Source organism: Biomphalaria glabrata, chromosome 9 (assembly GCF_947242115.1).
Source record: "Biomphalaria glabrata chromosome 9, xgBioGlab47.1, whole genome shotgun sequence".
Lineage (NCBI taxonomy): Eukaryota > Metazoa > Mollusca > Gastropoda > Planorbidae > Biomphalaria > Biomphalaria glabrata.
Genome location: NC_074719.1, coordinates 23,710,743 through 23,729,434, shown reverse-complemented (window position 1 = coordinate 23,729,434; position 18,692 = coordinate 23,710,743). Strand labels below are relative to the sequence as shown.

At 35.4% G+C, this 18,692-nt stretch overlaps 2 protein-coding genes across 2 annotated transcripts in view; both read right to left on the bottom strand.

Moving 5' to 3' along the window:
* The window catches only part of LOC106067079 (uncharacterized), a 242,612-nt gene that overhangs the window by 103,022 nt on the left and 120,898 nt on the right, over window positions 1-18,692 (bottom strand). The gene's annotated exons all lie outside the window — the stretch shown is intronic.
* LOC106080135 (uncharacterized) lies at window positions 195-12,912 on the bottom strand. The gene is made up of 4 exons (XM_056041742.1): window positions 12,776-12,912; window positions 12,383-12,661; window positions 8,815-8,941; window positions 195-1,425 (listed from the first exon to the last, which is right to left on the bottom strand). Exons 2-4 carry the CDS (start codon window positions 12,636-12,638, stop codon window positions 480-482), a joined length of 1,329 nt encoding a protein of 442 aa, XP_055897717.1. The 5' UTR covers window positions 12,639-12,661; window positions 12,776-12,912; the 3' UTR covers window positions 195-479.

Genomic DNA, 18,692 nt, shown 5'->3' with positions numbered 1-18,692 from the left:
TATTTCTACACTTTGAAAACTAAAGATCATTACTTTTCTAAGATTTATTGGGGCGACTCCCCTTAGCGCTTAAAAAAGAGTTTACGTACATAATATATATATATATCTCCAGCGGCGCATGACACACACAGACACACAATTACAAAGATTTATTTTCCATTAAAATGTTTTATTAGTAAATCCATAACGATAACTTAAACATTCGTAAATTAAAAATCTTTAACAATGAGGAATAAAACATTATTGAACGCATTTATAGACAGGGAACAACATATTTGGCTTGATCATGGTTTCACATCAATGTGAGATTTCTTGATATTAATTTATATCACATTGATATCTCAGAATAAATGGAGCGAAACAAAATATAGGCAGCATGAGAAGGGAGTTAAAGATAGTGAGTCAAAATGTGCGGAAGAACCCTAGTTTAAGTAGGTCTATGTTTACATATTTTTATATGAATATGTGAGTTTGTGCACTCAAAGCTTGATCTTAAACATTTTAATAGAAATATCTTTAAACTTCTGATCCATCAAACTGTAGATGATTGGATTAGCAGCACAATTTACAAGATAGGACTCTAAAAACAACTGATACATGGCCAATGACCATCCTTTGAGTGAGGCCACTGTCTCTGGAGAAACAGCAAGAAGAACATTTAAACCAAGAAAAGGAAGAAATCCCAGAAAAAACACAAGTGTCACTGTCAACATCATGAGATGTGTTCTGTTTAACTGCTTTCTATGTTTATTAATGACGGGAACGTGTTTGGAATAACTTGGGGTAAATCTTTGTTTGATTATGAAGTCATCTAGGGCGATGTTATCTGAGAAGTCATCTCTACCAGGGCTGTCAGTGGAAATTGATTTTTCGACATTGTAATTTTCAACATTCGTATTAGTACTATTGCTACTCATTGTTTCGGTATTTATGTCAATGATATCTGAAAATGTTACAGGTTCAACCACACTTTCAGATTCATTCTCAATCCCAAATGTTGAGCAATTTTGTTTATGTGTTATTATTCTCAAGTCTGTAACTTTCAAATCTTTGTGTTGCTTTTCTGCATTTTTAGAAATTTTGGTTGTAGCTGATAAATAATTCATTTGATTGACATTCTTTCCATGTCTTCGAATGACACACCCGATACGTACATAGCAAAATGTGACTATGAAGCTTGCTACCAAAAACAAAAGAAAAAAAAACCCAGAGTTTAAAGTCGGCCAAATGGTTCCAACATAGCTGTCGTCCACTTTACAAGAATAACCAACAATGTTTGGATTTTGTGTCTGTCGGCTGTGTTTTCCTTGCAGAATTCCGTTGGGTATTGAGACCACTGTCGCCAAGAAGACATTTATAGAACAAATAAATTTCGTTTGCCTCAAGGTCACTTGTTTTTTAAAAGGGTGGCACATCTTCATGTACCTGGAACATAAAATAGTTTAATAAAAACCTGCATCAATGTTAAATATACCTGGACTCTGTGTAAATTGTATACGAGAAGCCTAAACCTAACCCCAAAGCCTATTGAGTATTATACACAAGTATTCAAAACGCATTGGTAGTAACCATTGGTGAAATTTGTATTTTTTGAGAGAACTTCGAGTTTTTTAAAAGTCAATAGATCACTTCTATATTGTGTAACGTTTTTGGCTTGCTAATATACAGGCTAAAGATTTTATTTCCAGAGAAATGAGAACATGGAATGAAATACAACTGACTAAAGAGTTGTGTACATTTGACTGTCTTTGGATGCAGATCTTAAGCTTTACTTTCAAGCTGTCAAGCACTTGGCTTCCAAAACGTTAGGTATCGATTTCAAAAAAAAAAAAACTGGGCATTCGAACTTCAGGATTTGTAGCACTCCCCAATCCCCATAAAACACGTTCCGGGCTACATGACAACCTCGTTAAACGTGAGTTAAAGAAACAAAAGAGTTCTACACATTGTCTTCCTCCATAGATCGAAAGGTCCGCAAGGCGTGTTTTATATTATACTTAAACTCCACATGTACATAGTTTTGGTTTACACGTAAATCCTAACAATCGCCGAGTCCTTGGTGTCTCCTTTTGCCCATTGCTTAAAGTAGTCTTCGATAACCTCAAAACTAATGCCAAAAGTTTCCATACCAAACCGAAAAGTAACTTTAGATCCAAAACAAATTTACGTTGCATTAATTGATAATAACGGAGGCGCTGTGGTTGAGTGGTAAAGCGCTTGGCATTTGAACAGGGGTCCCGGGTTCGAATCCTGGTGAAGACTGTTTTTTTTTGGCAGGTCTGAGTCCCCCCAGCTCTAATGGATACCTTACATTAGTCGGGGAAAAGTAAAGGTGATTGGTCGTTGTACTGGTCCCATAACACCCAAGTTAACCGTGGGCTACAAATACAGATGAACTTTTCATTATCGCAAGGTCTGAAAAGGAAACTTTTTAACTTTACTAATTGATAGAAACAATATCCTGTTTGCTGTATCAAACCTGCAGAGACTTAACACATTCGCATTGTCGTCATTTAACGTGAACTGACAGCACGCTAAACACCACACACTAACACACAGACATTAACAAAGTACATTGTCATTTTTTTCCTTTCCCTTACTTTTTTTTTAAAGAAACTATATTTCAAATGGTAAAATACTAATAGCCTTTTATAAGTTTAATATCAAAAAATAATTTTTCATTTCATTTATTATGTCAAGTTACTTTTCTAGAATAACGAGCAATTGATTACAGAGGTGTAGTGAGGCTGGGCATGAGGTGGCACGATGCCCTGGGCCTAGGAGAAGGTTTTTCCGTGCTGCCTTTTGGCGCTCAGTAAACACAACTCTGTCCGAGTAGGGTGTCGAACCTCGAGCCTCCTTCATAGCCAAGCCAAGCCAAGTTCAAGCGTACTTATCTTCTTATATTATATAGACGTTACTTCATAAAAAGTAGATGATTACGTCCTACGCGTCATGCATTCAGTCATGCATATTAACCAATGACTTAAATTCTGCCAAGTCACTGGTTTTCCAGGCTAGCTCAGGCAACCCATTCCATGCTCTAATAGCACTAGGGAAGAAGGAGTATTTGTACAAATTTGTCCTAGAATATGGGATGAGGTATATACCTTTATTTTTTTTTAAATTTTGTTTTTGTATTTGAAGATTATGGTTCATTTTTTATGTATAACTGGTACTTTACTTTTGAGTCTTCTGTCCTGAAGGCTTTCTAAATTGAGTGATTTTACTAAAAGGTGTTCCTCTAGTCAAATGTGAATATTCGTTTGTTATGAATCTCGCTGCTCTATTTTGTGTCTGTTCCAGTTTCTTAATGATTTCTTGAGTTGAGGGGTCCCAAACAAATGATGCATATTCTATTATTGGCCTAACCAAGGTTAAATAACATTTTAGTTTAATGTTTTTATTTGATTTATAGAGTTAAGAAAAATATACCCTAATCCTTTGTTTGATTTTTTGATAGCTTCATCAATATGGGGATTCCATGACAGTTTTTCATTTATTATAACACCTAGGTATTTTGCGTGTTTAGTTTGTGTTATGGTTTACAATGAATAAGATAATTGGAATTAATTTGTTTTAATTTTTTGTTACTCTTAATAACTGACATTTTTCTGGGTGAAAAGGAATGCTCCAAATTGATTCCTATTTCTGTAATCCAATTCTTTTTGTAAAATGTCTGCATCTTGTGTTGTTCTATATATTATGCAATCGTCTGCGAATAATCTGACTTTTGTTCCTGAACTAATGCAATTTGGTAAATCATTTATGTAAATTAAAAATAGTAGTGAACATAAGACTGTTCCTTGAGGTACGCCTGAGTTTACTGTTATCGGTGTTGATTTAGAGCCATTCAATATTACAGTTTGTCCTCTCTCTCCATATCAGAAAATCTTTAATCCTCACTTAGCCTCTCGACCACGCTTCCATTTATATATATACATTTTATAATATTGTTATGACCCTATTGGCGGCGCAAAAGGGTTAACTATAGGCTCAGCTGGCACACACGTGAATCACTCAGGCCAGCGGGGCCACGGACAAAGGACAGTACTACGATTACACGATTACACGCAAATATAACCAATGTTATGGTCATGTGATCGAAAGCCTGCGGTACGAGTGACACAGTGTGTAGGAAAGCGGCAGTTCAAGACCGGAGAGCGTCGAGACCGGGACTGTTAGTCGGCCATGAAGTCGGTCCTGGTTGAGTCCTCAGGTGTAGATGTACAAGTCCAGAAAGAGAGACAGTAGAGTTTTGTACGGTGATGTACAGAGTGACATTTTAGTTGTTAATGTGTTTGATGCCAATTGTCTAGTATTGGCTGTTATCTACTTATTCACTCATTATTAAAGTACCCGATATTGTGGAGCTCCTGTTGCCAGGTTCTTGATGTGTTGATGTGTTGTGTTTAGCAGTGTTTACGGAAGGCCTGATTAGGAGGAGAGATCGTAACAATATTTATATAATTTCTATAAATAGAACTACGAGAAGAGAACTACGAAAACAACACACTTTTAATTCACATAAATAGAACAATAAAGGCAGAGTATATTAGGCTAAAAAAGGCGTAAAAAAAGAAGAAATCCATTTTAATGTGTAAGTGGATACTTCCATTGTGTATTTAAAATCGACCCAAAGCAAAGAATGCTTTTTGATACGGTGTAAGTGTGTTTAAGATTGGGTCTCTATATTTTGTACAACTAAGTCTATTACCCAAATACCTTTACCTTTTCCTATCCTTTAGTCTGTTGGACTGTAGGGGCACCATGCAAGATGCGTCGACCTTCTTTCTCCATTCCTCTCTGTCTTTTGCCTTAGTTAGAACTTCTTTCAATGTCAGGCCCGTCCATTCTTTTATGTTGTCCTCCCATCGCTCTCTTTGTCTGCCTCTTCTTCTTTTTCCAGGTATTGTTCCCTGAAGGTAATTCTTTGCCCGAAGATCTTGTAATATGGCCATAGATTTTTATCTTGCGTTTTTTTTTACATCATCATGGGGTCCAATCGCTGCAGTAACCCTGTCTCTAATCTCTTGGTTTGTGATGCGTCTTTAAATGTGATACATAGGATCCTTCTGTAGCCTCTCATTTACATTGCTAGGATCCTCCTCTCTAGCTCTGCAGTGAGCGTCCAAGACTCACTAGCATATAAAAATGTGGCCAGGAGCGCATCACTCTGATTTTGGTGCCGAGAGCTAAGCCTTTGTCTTTCCATATTACTATGCTTTTAAAATGCCTCTTGTAGACTGTGCAATTCGTGCCAGTAGTTCAGGTTTCACTCCGTCATCTAAGACAATAGCTCCGAGGTATTTGTAGCTACTTACACTAGTCAGCTTGCCCGTGATACTTATTTAAATAAAGAAACAGAACAGAATTTCTCTTTACGAAATAAAATGATTTTGATTTTGTTCCTCAACTTAGAAGATCAGTGTTCTTCTTCTTAATTAAGGGGAGGTATCCCTAGAGAAAATTGAGTTTTAGGTCTAGGATATCGATTTTTAACTAATAACATAATTAAGTAGATCAATCATTTTTCTTTACATTACAATAATTTTTATTGCTTAAATCTGTGTCTAAAACATGTTTTTTTTTAAAATGTTTTTGTAAGGTCTATGAGACAAAATCTTAATAAAATTTATACTTTAAACTCATTTTTCTCAAAATGTTAGTTTTTGCACATGTCATTGTGCTTTACTAGGAATTTATCCTAAACTACTTGATAGATTTTGATGAAATTCGAAACACTTCTTAAGGACATCATTAACTTTACTCGTACAATGATTTTTTCTCAATATTTTATTTACTTTTTTTTTAAAAGTATTTTTAATTAATATTTATCATGTTTTTTTTAGGTCTAAAAAATACTAAAAATTCAAAAATTTGTAAAAAATTTAACATACTTAAATCTTTAATTCTGACGTTGTATCAATTTAGAGGATCCTTTTTTCTTATCTTTTAAATCAATTTCATGTATTTCTGATCAATAGTTTTTACAAAATAAACAATATGGCCACCGTTACCATGGCAACCTTCATTAAAAAAACTTTTTTTTTAACATCATTTATTTTAGAATATCATTATATGTTACCATAACAAATTTCAAGGGCCTAGCTTCAGAAATAACAAAAATAAGATTTTCAGGGATACCTCCCCTTATTATCGTTTTCATCTTTATGTTGTAGCGTTCAGATGACTAGACCAATATATGAGATGAACAGTTGGGGCGTTCAGATGACTAGACCAATATATGAGATGAACTGTTGGGGCGTTCAGATGACTAGACCAATATATGAGATGAACTGTTGGAGCGTTCAGATGACTAAACCAATATATGAGATGAACTGTAGGAGCGTTCAGATGACTAGACCAATATATGAGATGAACTGTAGAAGCGTTCAGATGACTAGACCAATGTATGAGATGAACTGTTGGAGCGTTCAGATGACTAGACCAATGTATGAGATGAACTGTTGGAGCGTTCAGATGACTAGACCAATATATGAGATGAACTGTAGAAGCGTTCAGATGACTAGACCAATATATGAGATGAACTGTTGGAGCGTTCAGATGACTAGACCAATACATAAGATGAACTGTTTGAGCGTTCAGATGACTAGACCAATATATGAGATGAACTGTTGAAGCGTTCAGATGACTAGACCAATATATGAGATGAACTGCGCAGTGGTTTCCAAATCAGGGAGCTCTCCATATAGTTTTCTTTCTATTGGGGTGTTTTGGGTCCAGTGTCTTGGTCGGGCCTCTTAGTAAAAAATGCAGTTTTGAAGGACATGGTCAGCATTCACTGGTGACACTCCACATGAACGGATTTCACTAGTTCCAATTTTGAGCTTCCTAAACATATGCTGTCTCATTCTACAGTGTCCGGTTCCGAGTTAAAAGATTAGACGTTGATCTTGTCGGGATAGCTTATAATAGGCATCATCTTTCTTGTGATTTGGATGAGAGCTTGTCTATTTCTCATTTATCTTATTTACTAATAGTTTCTTCATTTCTTTTGTATAAAGTTCAGTGGTAGTGGTTCTTCTTCCTAAATTTTTTTTATTTCGAGATCTTTGGGGCGCCTCTCAGTCCACCGAGATCGAATGGGCTTCTAACATTAATTTGGGAAATGTAAGTGATATTGGTTGATATATGAACTGATGGGTAAGGGGTTTAAATCTCGGTATATACTGTGATTTTGAATTTTGGGAATCGGGTTAGGGTTTTAAAGGGTACCTGACATTAGTTGGGAGAAAGTAAAGGCGGCTGGCCAGTTGTTATGCTGAGCCTATGTCACTCTCATTAATCGTCGGCCATAGAAATAGATGAACTCTGTGTAACTGATTGTACAAAAAGTTTTGCTTCAATGAATTAATGGTAAATTGATTCTTTTATTCTTATTGGTCTTTGGCATATGTTGACTAATTTTCTAATAATTTTTGTACAAAGCTTCTATCAACTCACTCTGTCTGTCTGTCTGGTTAAAAGATTTTTCACGTTTTTCTCCCACACCCAATCTCGGATCAAGCGGAAATTTTGCACAATTATTTACACACCAACACAAGAATTTAAAAAAAGTAACCAAAATTAGTTGATGAACTATTGTTTTGTTTTGTTTTGTATCTCGAACAAGGGAAATACATTTTCCTTCACTGATAAAGTGGTATAAGTTGAATTATTCCCCTTTATTGTTTGTAAAGGGGAGAGGAAACTATAAATAACTATAAAACCTAGTTTCATAAGCACAGTGGTTACGGTATTGGCTTGAAGAGACTGAGGAGGCTTTAGCTCTGGAGTTCAAATTCAGGTCGCTCACTTTTTTTTCATATATAAATCCATTTAAAAAGCGATGCCCCATATACCTCCTCTTTCTTCCCTTTTTTTTAATTGGTCCAGACAAGTGATAGGATCATAGCGTATTGAGAAAGCTAAAAGCATGCAATTACGCTAAATAAAAACAATTGGTAAAAATATTTCTAATCACACAGATTTATTATTTTTAGTAGAGATTTATTACAAATTTAATCACACGACTGATCCAAAATAATTGATACAGATTTTTTTAAAAATATTTTGCTTGTTTTCTAATTATGGATCCTAGAATCTACATAATAATTATAGGCCCCACGCTAATTCTAGGTGTAAATTATTAATTAAACCAATATAACTTATAACATGTTTACGCGGCGTCCTGATTGTCTATGTTCCTGAAAATTTTCTGAAAACCGTTGATAATCTCCAGAAAATAGAGAAAATTCTCGTTTTGGGGTGTCATTTAGTATGGAAAACGCTAATTCTACCAGCGTTAAAAAAGGTATTGTCAGCTTTCATCTAATAAAAATGTAATAATTGGGCGAATTTTAACTAAAACTGGAAGTTTCATTACTTTTTTAAATTTAATTTAATAGTCACTTTAACATCTAAGTCTATCTCGATCTCATAAAAAAAATTAAAAGCGATTTTTTTAAAAATTTGATCGTGATTTTGTACTGAGTAAAGAATGAATAAAATGCTAAGACGAATTTATTTTGTCATACAAAATCTTAAATTTCACTTATTATCCTTATCCCTATTTAGACTGGGCCCCGCGCGATCAGTTTCGCATAGCGCCCCGCAATTGTCCTGGCCCTATAGAACACAAGGTCTGAAATGATAACTTTACTTTTTTACTTTAAAATTTTTAGCTACAATCTGGTCAAGGCATATTGTCAAACACATTGTCTACATGCCACACTTCTAATGACAAGTACTTCGTTGCACTTCATTGTGTGTTGATGTTATATAATTTATGGTTAAACAAAATTTACTCACCTGATAATTGCTATTGAAACCAACATAAGAGCCGACGACATCACCAGTAGAGTAATTAAGGCAAAGAAAAACTGACACGTTGGTGGATCATTGAAATCCCACATATGAAGTAGGAAATATAGAATTCCTAAAAGAGGATGTATCATATGTAAATATTATGCTAAATGTAATGGAACTGTTTAGATTCGAATCAGCTATATATTCCTAATCAAAACTTATTATGCTTTGCTCTTATTTTATTCGATTGACATCTCAAGATTTATTGATTATAAGAAATTGAAAGTAATTCATGGGAGACCTCTAAGATCTAAAGCATACCTTATACAACATTCTTTTTATCCATATTTGCTAACAAAAGAAACACTCAAAAAGAAGAAAAAGTTGTAATTCCTAAAGTTATGTATTTGTAAAAAAGTTGCAACTGTAACCTTTTTTAATATACTTTTTAATGAAACAATTAGTTATCGCAACATCGTTAGTTTAATGGTACTGGTCTGAGCAGTCATATCATATATATCTAAATCATTGGTTCCCAAACTTTCTTGTTTCGTAGACCCCTTGCTTTGTTTTCATGTTTTCGGTAGACCCCCTGTTTTTTTTTCTAATTCATCAACATTTTTTTACAACTAATTTATATCTGTAGTGAGTTGAAAAGTGAAAAAGTAATTTAAAGCTACATACTAAATTATAGAGATTTATCTTTTTTATTGATAACATTCAAATTGAAACAAATAAAAATAAAAATTAATATGTACTGCTGGAATCACTAGACAAACTGGAAATGTCTTTTTGCAGGTTTATCATCTGTTGCTACAGATGTTATGTTTCAAATAGGAATTTGTTGTTCTATGAAGTAGTACTTCAAACATTAAATATTAATTAATTAATAAAGTTCTCGCAAAGAGCAGTTTCTTTTGTATTTCTTGATCTTTCAAGTGTTGCTCAAATAATGAGTCCGCAAACATGTTATCACTACCAGGAGAAGGGGCGAAACCAGTAAACATCGAGCATGAAGGGCTCATTAGTTTTGGCTTGCTAACCACCTAGTAGAAGTAAAACTGAATTCAAAACTCTCCTGCCTTGGAACTATATTCAAATATGGGAAAGGTTTTGTGGGTCAGTACTGAGTAAAAATAAGGATGGCATGTAACATCTTTGACATATCTGACGTATCCAATGTATAACTGTCTTAAGGTTTTCTTTTCAGCTCCCCACGATGTTCCTGCTAGGTGTTTTATTATGTTTAATCTTTGTGATGCCTCACAGCCAATAAAAAAAGAAGAAATACCAACATATGTTGGTGTAAAATTAGACCAAAGACTGTCTATAAAATACTTTATGGCACATTTAAAAGATAAGGCATCACATGATACAGTTCTGGACAAAGGATGATACAAGACTGGATAATTAGATGATACAAGGTCTGGACAGTGAGGTAGTGGAGGTACACAGTGTCTCAAAGCTTTCGACTTTAAAAATAAAGTTTATAACCTAAGGTTAGAAATGTATTGCCCATCTACCCAAAAGTTATTACTACTCATTTTGCAATTATGCAAATGATTTTTTTTCGGAATAATAAATGAGCTACCTACATAGTCAAAAACTGTTTGCATTCATTATCTTTGTCATTTGTTTTCATTTATTATAGTTTGTTCTTATCTTCAATAAGTCTTATTAAAAGATTTGACATTAAGTCATGTCTATAGGACGACATGGAGGCTCGATGGCTGAGCGGTAAAGCGTTTGGCTTCCGAAAAGGGTACCGGGGTTCAAATCCTTGTGAAGACTGGGATTTTTAATTTCAGGATCTTCGGGCGCCTCTGAGTCCACCCAGTTCTAATGGGTACCTGACATTAGTTGGTCGTTGCGTTAACCATGGGCTTTCAGTGGTGCAGGAATTTACCTACTTGGGTTCAACAATTGTCATTAACCTAGACTTAGACATCGAGCTGACAAAAAGGATAGGAAAAGCTACCACAGCATTGGCAAAACTCTCCAAGCGCGTCTGGGAAAATGGTAAATTGACCACAGCGACCAAAATCCTAGTCTACAACGCCTGTGTTGTGAGCACTCTCCTCTATGGCAGTGAGAGCTGGTCAACATACATGTACCAAGAGCACAGATTGAATAGTTTCCACTTGCGCTGCCTGAGACGCATAATGGGCATCTCTTGGAGGGACCATATCTCCAATCAGGAAGTTTTAAGATTGGCCAATATGAACAGCATGTATGCTCTCCTGACACAAAGAAGATTACGCTGGCTCGGACATGTCACCCGCATGCCAGATGGCAGAATCCCGAAAGATATCTTATATGCTGAGCTTGTGGAAGGAGTCAGACCCAAGGGCCGCCCAAGACTAACATATAGAGATGTCTGCAAGCGAGACATGAGAGCCTCAGGCATCAGCGAAAGTATGTGGGAAAACATAGCCAAAGACCGGAGTGCATGGAGACAGACTGTGCGTGCTGGGACAACCCTTGCTGAGAACAAAAGAATTGAAGCGGCTTTAATCAAGAGGGATAAAAAGAAAGCTGCCCTGTCTGCTAGCCCTAAATCAGAGGCATACACATGTACGAATTGTGGCAAAGTCTGCCGTTCTAGAATTGGCTTGATTAGCCACACCAGATTCTGCCCCGTCTCAAGATTAAGCCAAAACCAGTGACTCATTTGGGCGCATCCATTGCCTTTCGAGACAAAAGGAGCCATATATATATATAACCATGGGCTGTAAAAAAAGATGACCTTTACATCATCTGCCCTATAGACCACAAGGTCTGAAAGGGAAACTTTATTTCTTTAGAAGACGACATGAAATCTTTTCAAACTATTTAAATATAAAATTAGACAATGTCTCAGTCAGTGTAAACGTTAAAATCATACAATTCTAGTGTTCTAGCTTATATTATGACGTCTTATATAGTAGACCTAAGTCCTAAAACTATCAGCTCGAAAATAGTACATCTAGAATGGAATTGAATTATTAAAATAATTTCAAATAATTCATTTTCTATTTCAAACATGTTAAAATTTTTAGGCCACGAAACTCAAATGTCCATTTGAAAAGATGAAAGAGGAATATCTGAAAGAAAATATTTTTGTGATGCTTTGGATGCGCTCAGCGAACAAAACTCACATCAAGTATTTCAGTTAATTCCCGAAGTATACCTAGGTTCGAACTTATTGTCCCTTAACTCTTTATCTCCTAATTATTTTCTGATATAATTGTTCATTTTTCACAATTGAAATTCTACCCTGTCCTGATTAAACTTCTATAACATTTTTGTTTCTAATGAGAAAACGTTAGTTTTGTTATAGAATTATAGATGAATGCATGCTAGTTTTATGTAACACCAATAAAAGGTTATAAACAAATATTAATTTCATTTAATGGGGTCAAATCAACGATACTATCGTTAATTAAGAGAGAAAGAGTTAAAAAGAAGCGAAATTATTCCCAACCTAGCCATATGTCCCAAACATTGGCAATGGATACATGATTATATTTGTATATATAATATTTTAAAAAATTCAAATAGAATGAAATTTAAAAAGATAAACATACCTTACCTGGTAAAATCACTAAACAGGTAATTAGGTCAATGACAGCCATGTTTATTATAAAAATACTTAAAGGTTTCATTGTCATCTTGGTCAGATAAACAATGATAACCAAACTATTGCCTGGAATACCAACCATGGCCAAGAGTCCTATATACACAAACGTTGGTATAAAGGCAATGGTTGACTCTTGCTGTAACACTGACAAATACTCCCTTTTTTCATGGCTTGTAATGTTTTTGTAAACATTGGTTTCATTATACATCGTGGCTGTAAAAAAAGCTTATTCTGAAAAAAAATTAATTGTTATAATTAATCATTATAAAAACTAATTTAATTAACACTCACACACCAAGAAGTACTGATACAAATATTATATATTCAGTACAGATATCTACTCACATGATATGAAGATCTAAACTAAGTCTTCATCTCCAGTTGAACTATAAAAATGTGTTTTTTTTCTTATGAACTGTTTACTCACAAAGTGTCCAGTTGTTCAAATCTATTTGTGCTGTTTTACTTCCTGTACGTACTATCTCACAAGTTGTGACATCAAATCTTTTATTTCTTAAGTGGACGGAACATTTATACACAGAAAAGTTGTTTATGACAGTACAAATAAAAGATGACTAGATATGGACATGCAAGACAATTCTTGCTAAAGTGCTATAAATAATGTGAAAAGAAATTACGATTTGTAATATAAATCTTTTTTTTTTATGGTGCGCTGTTCTCATGAGCTGGGACTTAAAAGTTTAAACAGAATTTAAGACCTCGATCCTATGATGATTCTTAAAACTTGATTAATAAATTAATGGTATTTGAAAGAATAAAAGTTCCTTTCGAATAAACAAAGTAAAAATATAGATGATCTAAAGGGGAAGAGCTCGCTTTTAAAACTACATCTGTCAATAATGTACAAATGCTTTCCCTTATTTGATACAAAACAAAATAATTACTTACCAATAATTAATAGACTAATTTTTTTTTGTTTTAATTGATTTATGTTTTGTTAGGTAAGCCGTAATTTTACACAATTATTTATTTCACTTGACTACACAAGAATCAATTTTAAAAAGAGCAATTAGTTAATTAACTATCGATAATTAATTAGTTTTTTTTTTATTTTGGTATCTTGAACAAGGGAAAGAAATCGTACTTGACTGTTGTGGTGGTATAAGTTGAATTAGTCCCCTTGAGAAATCTAGAGCCTTAAGTGAATATTTTTTATGCATTTAAAAAACGATCATGTAAACATTCACAAGATACTCTCTTATTCTCTCCCCTTTCACAACAGTTCCAGACAAGTGATAAGATATTAACGCATTGAGATAGCTAAAAGCTGAACAAAAACAATTGGTAAAAATATTTCTTGCGCACAGGTCAATCTTACATATAATTACATGACTGATCCAAACTAATTGATACAACTGCACTTAACTATAAGCTTTCTTTTTTTTAAGTATTTTTATGTTTTTCTTGTTATTTATATAGGTAAGGGAAAAAAACTATATAGATAGCCTGGCAAAAAAGCAACGGGCTTAGCCGGTGGGTAATGCTAGTTATTATGTTTCATTTTAAATACTTCACTTATCACTTCTTTCGAATTTTGTACACTAGATTAATAAAGGCATGTTATATAAGGTTTAGCCTCATTGTATGGAATTCTTTAACAAAAAAAGATAAAATGTATATATATATATGATTCTCTTCGTGACTCAATCAGGTGAGACATCTCAATGAAAAAGTAATGGAAAGATAACTCTTTTAGCTCTGCATTCGGAATAGAGTTACTCCATGTATTTTTCGGGGTAACAGAGAGCGAGGCTCAGAAAAAAAGAGGTGGCATATGCTACGCCGCGGTTCGGCTAGTAATTTATATTTTGAATATTTATAAATAAATAAATACAAATCGTCCAATCCCTTGACAATAATCTTTGGCGTCTTCATTATGCTATCTGGTCAGAAGCTTCAAGTGGCTTGATCGTACCAAATCAATTGCAGGATATAACCTTGGGTCGTTGTTTAGATATCACTGGTTCAGGACTTACATTGCTAAGTTAATTTTTACAAGTAATCATTCTGACGTCACTATTTCTAAAGTACGCCTGTCAGTTCCTGGTATCCTATAAATTACAGACGTTTCTTCAAAAGAGAAGATAAATAAGTACTAAGCATTTCATGTCAATCTAGTCATGCATGTTAATCAGTGGAGTAAACTCTTCTACGTCGTTGGATTTCCTGGTTGATTCCGAAAAACAATTTTTTACTCTAATGGCACTAGGTAGTAAGGAACACCTGTACGAAAATGTCCAAGGATATAGAATAAGAAATGTGTCTATCTGAGTATATTATTAGATTTTGTATTTGTAAGTTATGGTTTTGTGTTTTATACAATTTTACTCTTTATTCTTCTGGCCTGAAATGTCAGTGGCGTAAAACTCTTCTAAGTCGTTGGTTTTCCTGGTTGATTCCTTCAAACAGTTTTATGCTCTAATGGCACTAGGTAGTAAGGAGCACCTGTTCGAATTTGTCCAAGCTTATAGAATAAGAAATGTGTCTCTCTGACCTTTGTGTATTTCTGAGTATGTTATTAGATTTTGTATTTGTAAGTTATGTTTTTGTGTTCTATACAATTTCACTCTTTATTCTTCTGTCCTGAAGTGTCTATAAATTTTACAAATGGCGTTACTCTAATTAAATGTAAATATTTATTGATAATAAATTTTAAGGCTCTATTTTGCGTCTGTTTAAGTTTTTATATCTTTAGCTGCCCTCGAACGGGGAAAGACGCTATTAGTTTCGTGTGGAATGTCTGTCCGTCCGTCCCGTTTAGATCTTGTAAACTAGAAAAGATTTTGAAAATCCGACATGATATTTTAGACCTTTCAAAGTTCTGATGCAACGGCTCTTTTTTTTTTTTTGAAAGTGAAAAAATGTAATTTTTAAAATCAACTACGCAAGCAGAGTTTTCAGAAAAAAAATACACCTTTTTACAACTATTCACTATTAATAGTGACAAACACAGAAGACTGAATGGTAAGATGGGTTACCATATTTTAAACACTTTTATTTATGGTTTTAGATTTTTTCTTTTACTTTTTTTTTAAAGTGGAAAACATTTTTTTATATGCAAATAAGTGGAACATAATTTACAACAACATTTAATAAGTAGTTTTTCATAATATCGAGTGAACTGCAATAGTACACATATACATGGAAGACAATAAACTATGGATTTCTAATTTTTTTTTTACGAATTTTTTTTTTTATGAGGCTATGAATAAGAGTACGATACAAAACAATTAGATCAATAAGATAGTCATTACATAAAATCAGTTAGGCCAGGTCATAGACTATATTGTTATAAACCAGGTGGTGGCACAGATGGGGGTAGTGGTGTGTGTGTAGTCAGCCGACGCAAATCGCCCCAGTCCAGCGCAGGACGAGCGGTCAACTGTGACCAGTGACAGTACATGCCAGTTCGGCAACGACCTGTGTGTAAACATTACGCACGCAAGTCACGGCGATTGTGATCATTCTTAGTTGTCAAGAACGTTCCATCCGATTCTAGACGGCCAGTAGAGACCTGAGATGAACTCCTATTGAAAAATCAGAGCAGGAAGGACTAGTCCTCCCGTAGTGCTCTGGCAAGAAACTTAGCCGTCCGGCGTAGTGCCTCATAGCTACCATACAAGTCGAGTGACTGCACAGGCAAGTCCCCCCTTAGCTCGCGGAGCTGGGGACACTCGTACAAGACATGCGACACTGTTTCGACGCTCTCTCCACAGTGACGGCATCGGGAGTCAAAGTTAGTGCGGAACCGGGCAAAGTATGCCCCAATAGGACAGTGTTCCGTCCTGCACTGCGCAACTATTGACTGCTCTGACCTCCTCAGTCGCCACCATGGATCGTCGCGATTTGGGTGACGCATGCGCTGCCAGACACCACGTGCTCTGTCGGATTCCTCCCAGGACTTTAACCACTTCTCATGAATGAGTGCTCGGATTTGTGCCGTTGCTTGTAAGTACGTGCTTGGTGCTTCGAGGTGTGTGGCTGCCATTGCACCCTCCCTTGCGAGGGCGTCTGCCGTTTCATTGCCCTTCACGCCGCAATGTGAAGGCGCCCACTGCATATAAACGACAGCTCCAATAGCTCGGCGGATGTTATCTGCGGCGCCGATTGCCTCTTCTATTACGGGCGACCCTCCCCCGCCGCCACCCATAACTAGGAGACTGGAGCGAGAGTCAGTGACCAACACCACCGTAGTGGCGCTAGTCTCGCGTTCGAGCATTCGGGCCCTAATGGCCTCGAACGCCCAGTAGAGACAGTATATAAGAGCGAGTGTGTCAGAAAGACTGGACTTCACGTTACCTCGCAATGTGACCATTACGAGGCGAAGTTAGAAACAGTACGGTGTGTGAAGTCAGGCGGAGCAAGGCTAGGATTTTGGACAGTTTGTGTAATGTTGTTGCCAACTGTACAGTGTTGTATTGTATTTGAAATTAAATTGCTACCGTTACTTTGGAGCCCTGAGTTGTGAGGTTCTTTAAGTTCGTTGTGTCGTGTGGTGCAGTTTGAAGAGAGCCTGGATAGTAGGAGAATTTTATGGACTGCCAACACTAAGGTTACTAAGTATAAGTTCCATTCACCGAGGCGTCCTTGGTTGCATGGTAAATTGACTTCCGGTAGAATTTTTTAATATATAAAGAAACCATTCACAAAGATTTTTACCACCACTTTTACAGCAAATCATAAATGGAAACTTAATTGTCATATACGATGTTACAGAGGTAAGTGAGCACAAATCAAATTTGTGACTTAGAGCTATGACTATAAAGCTTTGTAACTGGTTTTCTTAGCCAATATAGATAATTAGCCAAGCCTGTATTTCGTGTATTCTTGTTTACGACATTAATTGTCTGCTAATTGGTGCTGCCAGTTTGGATTATTTGTTTTTCTTTTTTTTCATCACATTTGATAATTATTATTATTATTTTTACAATGTATATTTTAAATGTGATAAGCGATTTACTGAAAGAGTAATTACATTTTTGAGAGTGTCATTTATTAACTTTGTTATATAATGGGCCTAAGTTAAGTCTGTGTATGAGTCAGTCTAAATAAAATAACAATATAGTGAGCATGGGCGTAGCCAGGATTTTTTTTTCGGTGGGGGGGGGGGGTTTGGGGGGGGGGGGGACCGCGGAAAAAAAAAATATATATATATATATGTATGTGTGTGTGTGTGTACATAATTAATCTTATTACATTCTGTCCCTTTCGGAAGACGTTTATTGTGCCCTAGAATAGGTTCTTCCTGGAATTAGTGGAAAACTTGTAGACTCACCGCTTCTGCCAGCAATCTGGTCTGGGGGAGTGCAGCGCGGGACGAAGCCCCGCCGCCGAGCACTATTTCTGGTATTGAAAGCCAACAAAATTCATATTCTGAAGTATCTACAGTGCATTATCTTGCTATTAAAAATTTTTATTTCAAAAACCTAATGTGCTATTCTTACTGACTTAGACCTCTCTCGCGCCGTTCGGCGCATTTTCCGGCAAGCTGTTTCCGCAAATATTATTATGAGTAATTCATTTTGTCGGAGAACATGTCCCGTAAAACCTCATGGGACGCTCTGTCACTAAGGGTTCGACTTCCGGTTCGGCATATGATTTCTTTGATTTAGACCTGATCTTTATAAATGACTCCTAAAATCTGTCTTAGCCATCTTTGTAGAGCCACATTTAGTGTTTTTCAATTTCGGCAGATGACTATTCACACTTTATTAATGGAGCCCAGCCACTGGTAGAAATTTGTAACCTCTCTTCACTACGCTCTTGAAATTACATGCCTGTATTTTGCTTTAGATTTTATATGGAAAAGGAAAATAAATTTTTTCTTAAAAATCATCTGTTGAGGGGTTTTAAACTAAAAAATCTCCGGAGTTTTTTGTTTTTTTTAATTCAAAACCCCATTTAGCTACGGTCATAGAATTCGGTCACTGTAGTTTGCTTTAAAATAATATTGAAAAGAGAGGTTTTCAACGCAAAACGCTCTGTAGGGGAATTTTAAACTCAAAACCATCTTTAGGGGTTTTAAATTATAAAAAAAAAGCCATCTGGAGGCGGGGGATTGGAACTCAAAAACCCCTCATTAGCTTAGCTACGCTCAAAGAATTTTAGTGTGTAATTTCCTTTTTTTTTATATTGAAGAGGTATTTTTAACATCAAAACCCTCTGAAGGGGGATTTAAACTCAAAACCCCCTTTTGCTACGCTTATAGAATTTTGTGTGCGTAATTTGCTTTTTTTAAATA

What these genes read in the sequence shown, in the direction of transcription:
- LOC106080135 (XM_056041742.1), bottom strand. Translation starts at nt 12,638, where the DNA reads ATGTATAATGAAACCAATGTTTACAAAAACATTACAAGCCATGAAAAA. An exon ending in CTGTTTAGTGATTTTACCAG is followed by an intron (nt 8,942 to 12,382) that starts GTAAGGTATGTT and finishes ATCCTCTTTTAG; the next exon opens with GAATTCTATATTTCCTACTT. An exon ending in GTTTCAATAGCAATTATCAG is followed by an intron (nt 1,426 to 8,814) that starts GTGAGTAAATTT and finishes TTTATGTTCCAG; the next exon opens with GTACATGAAGATGTGCCACC.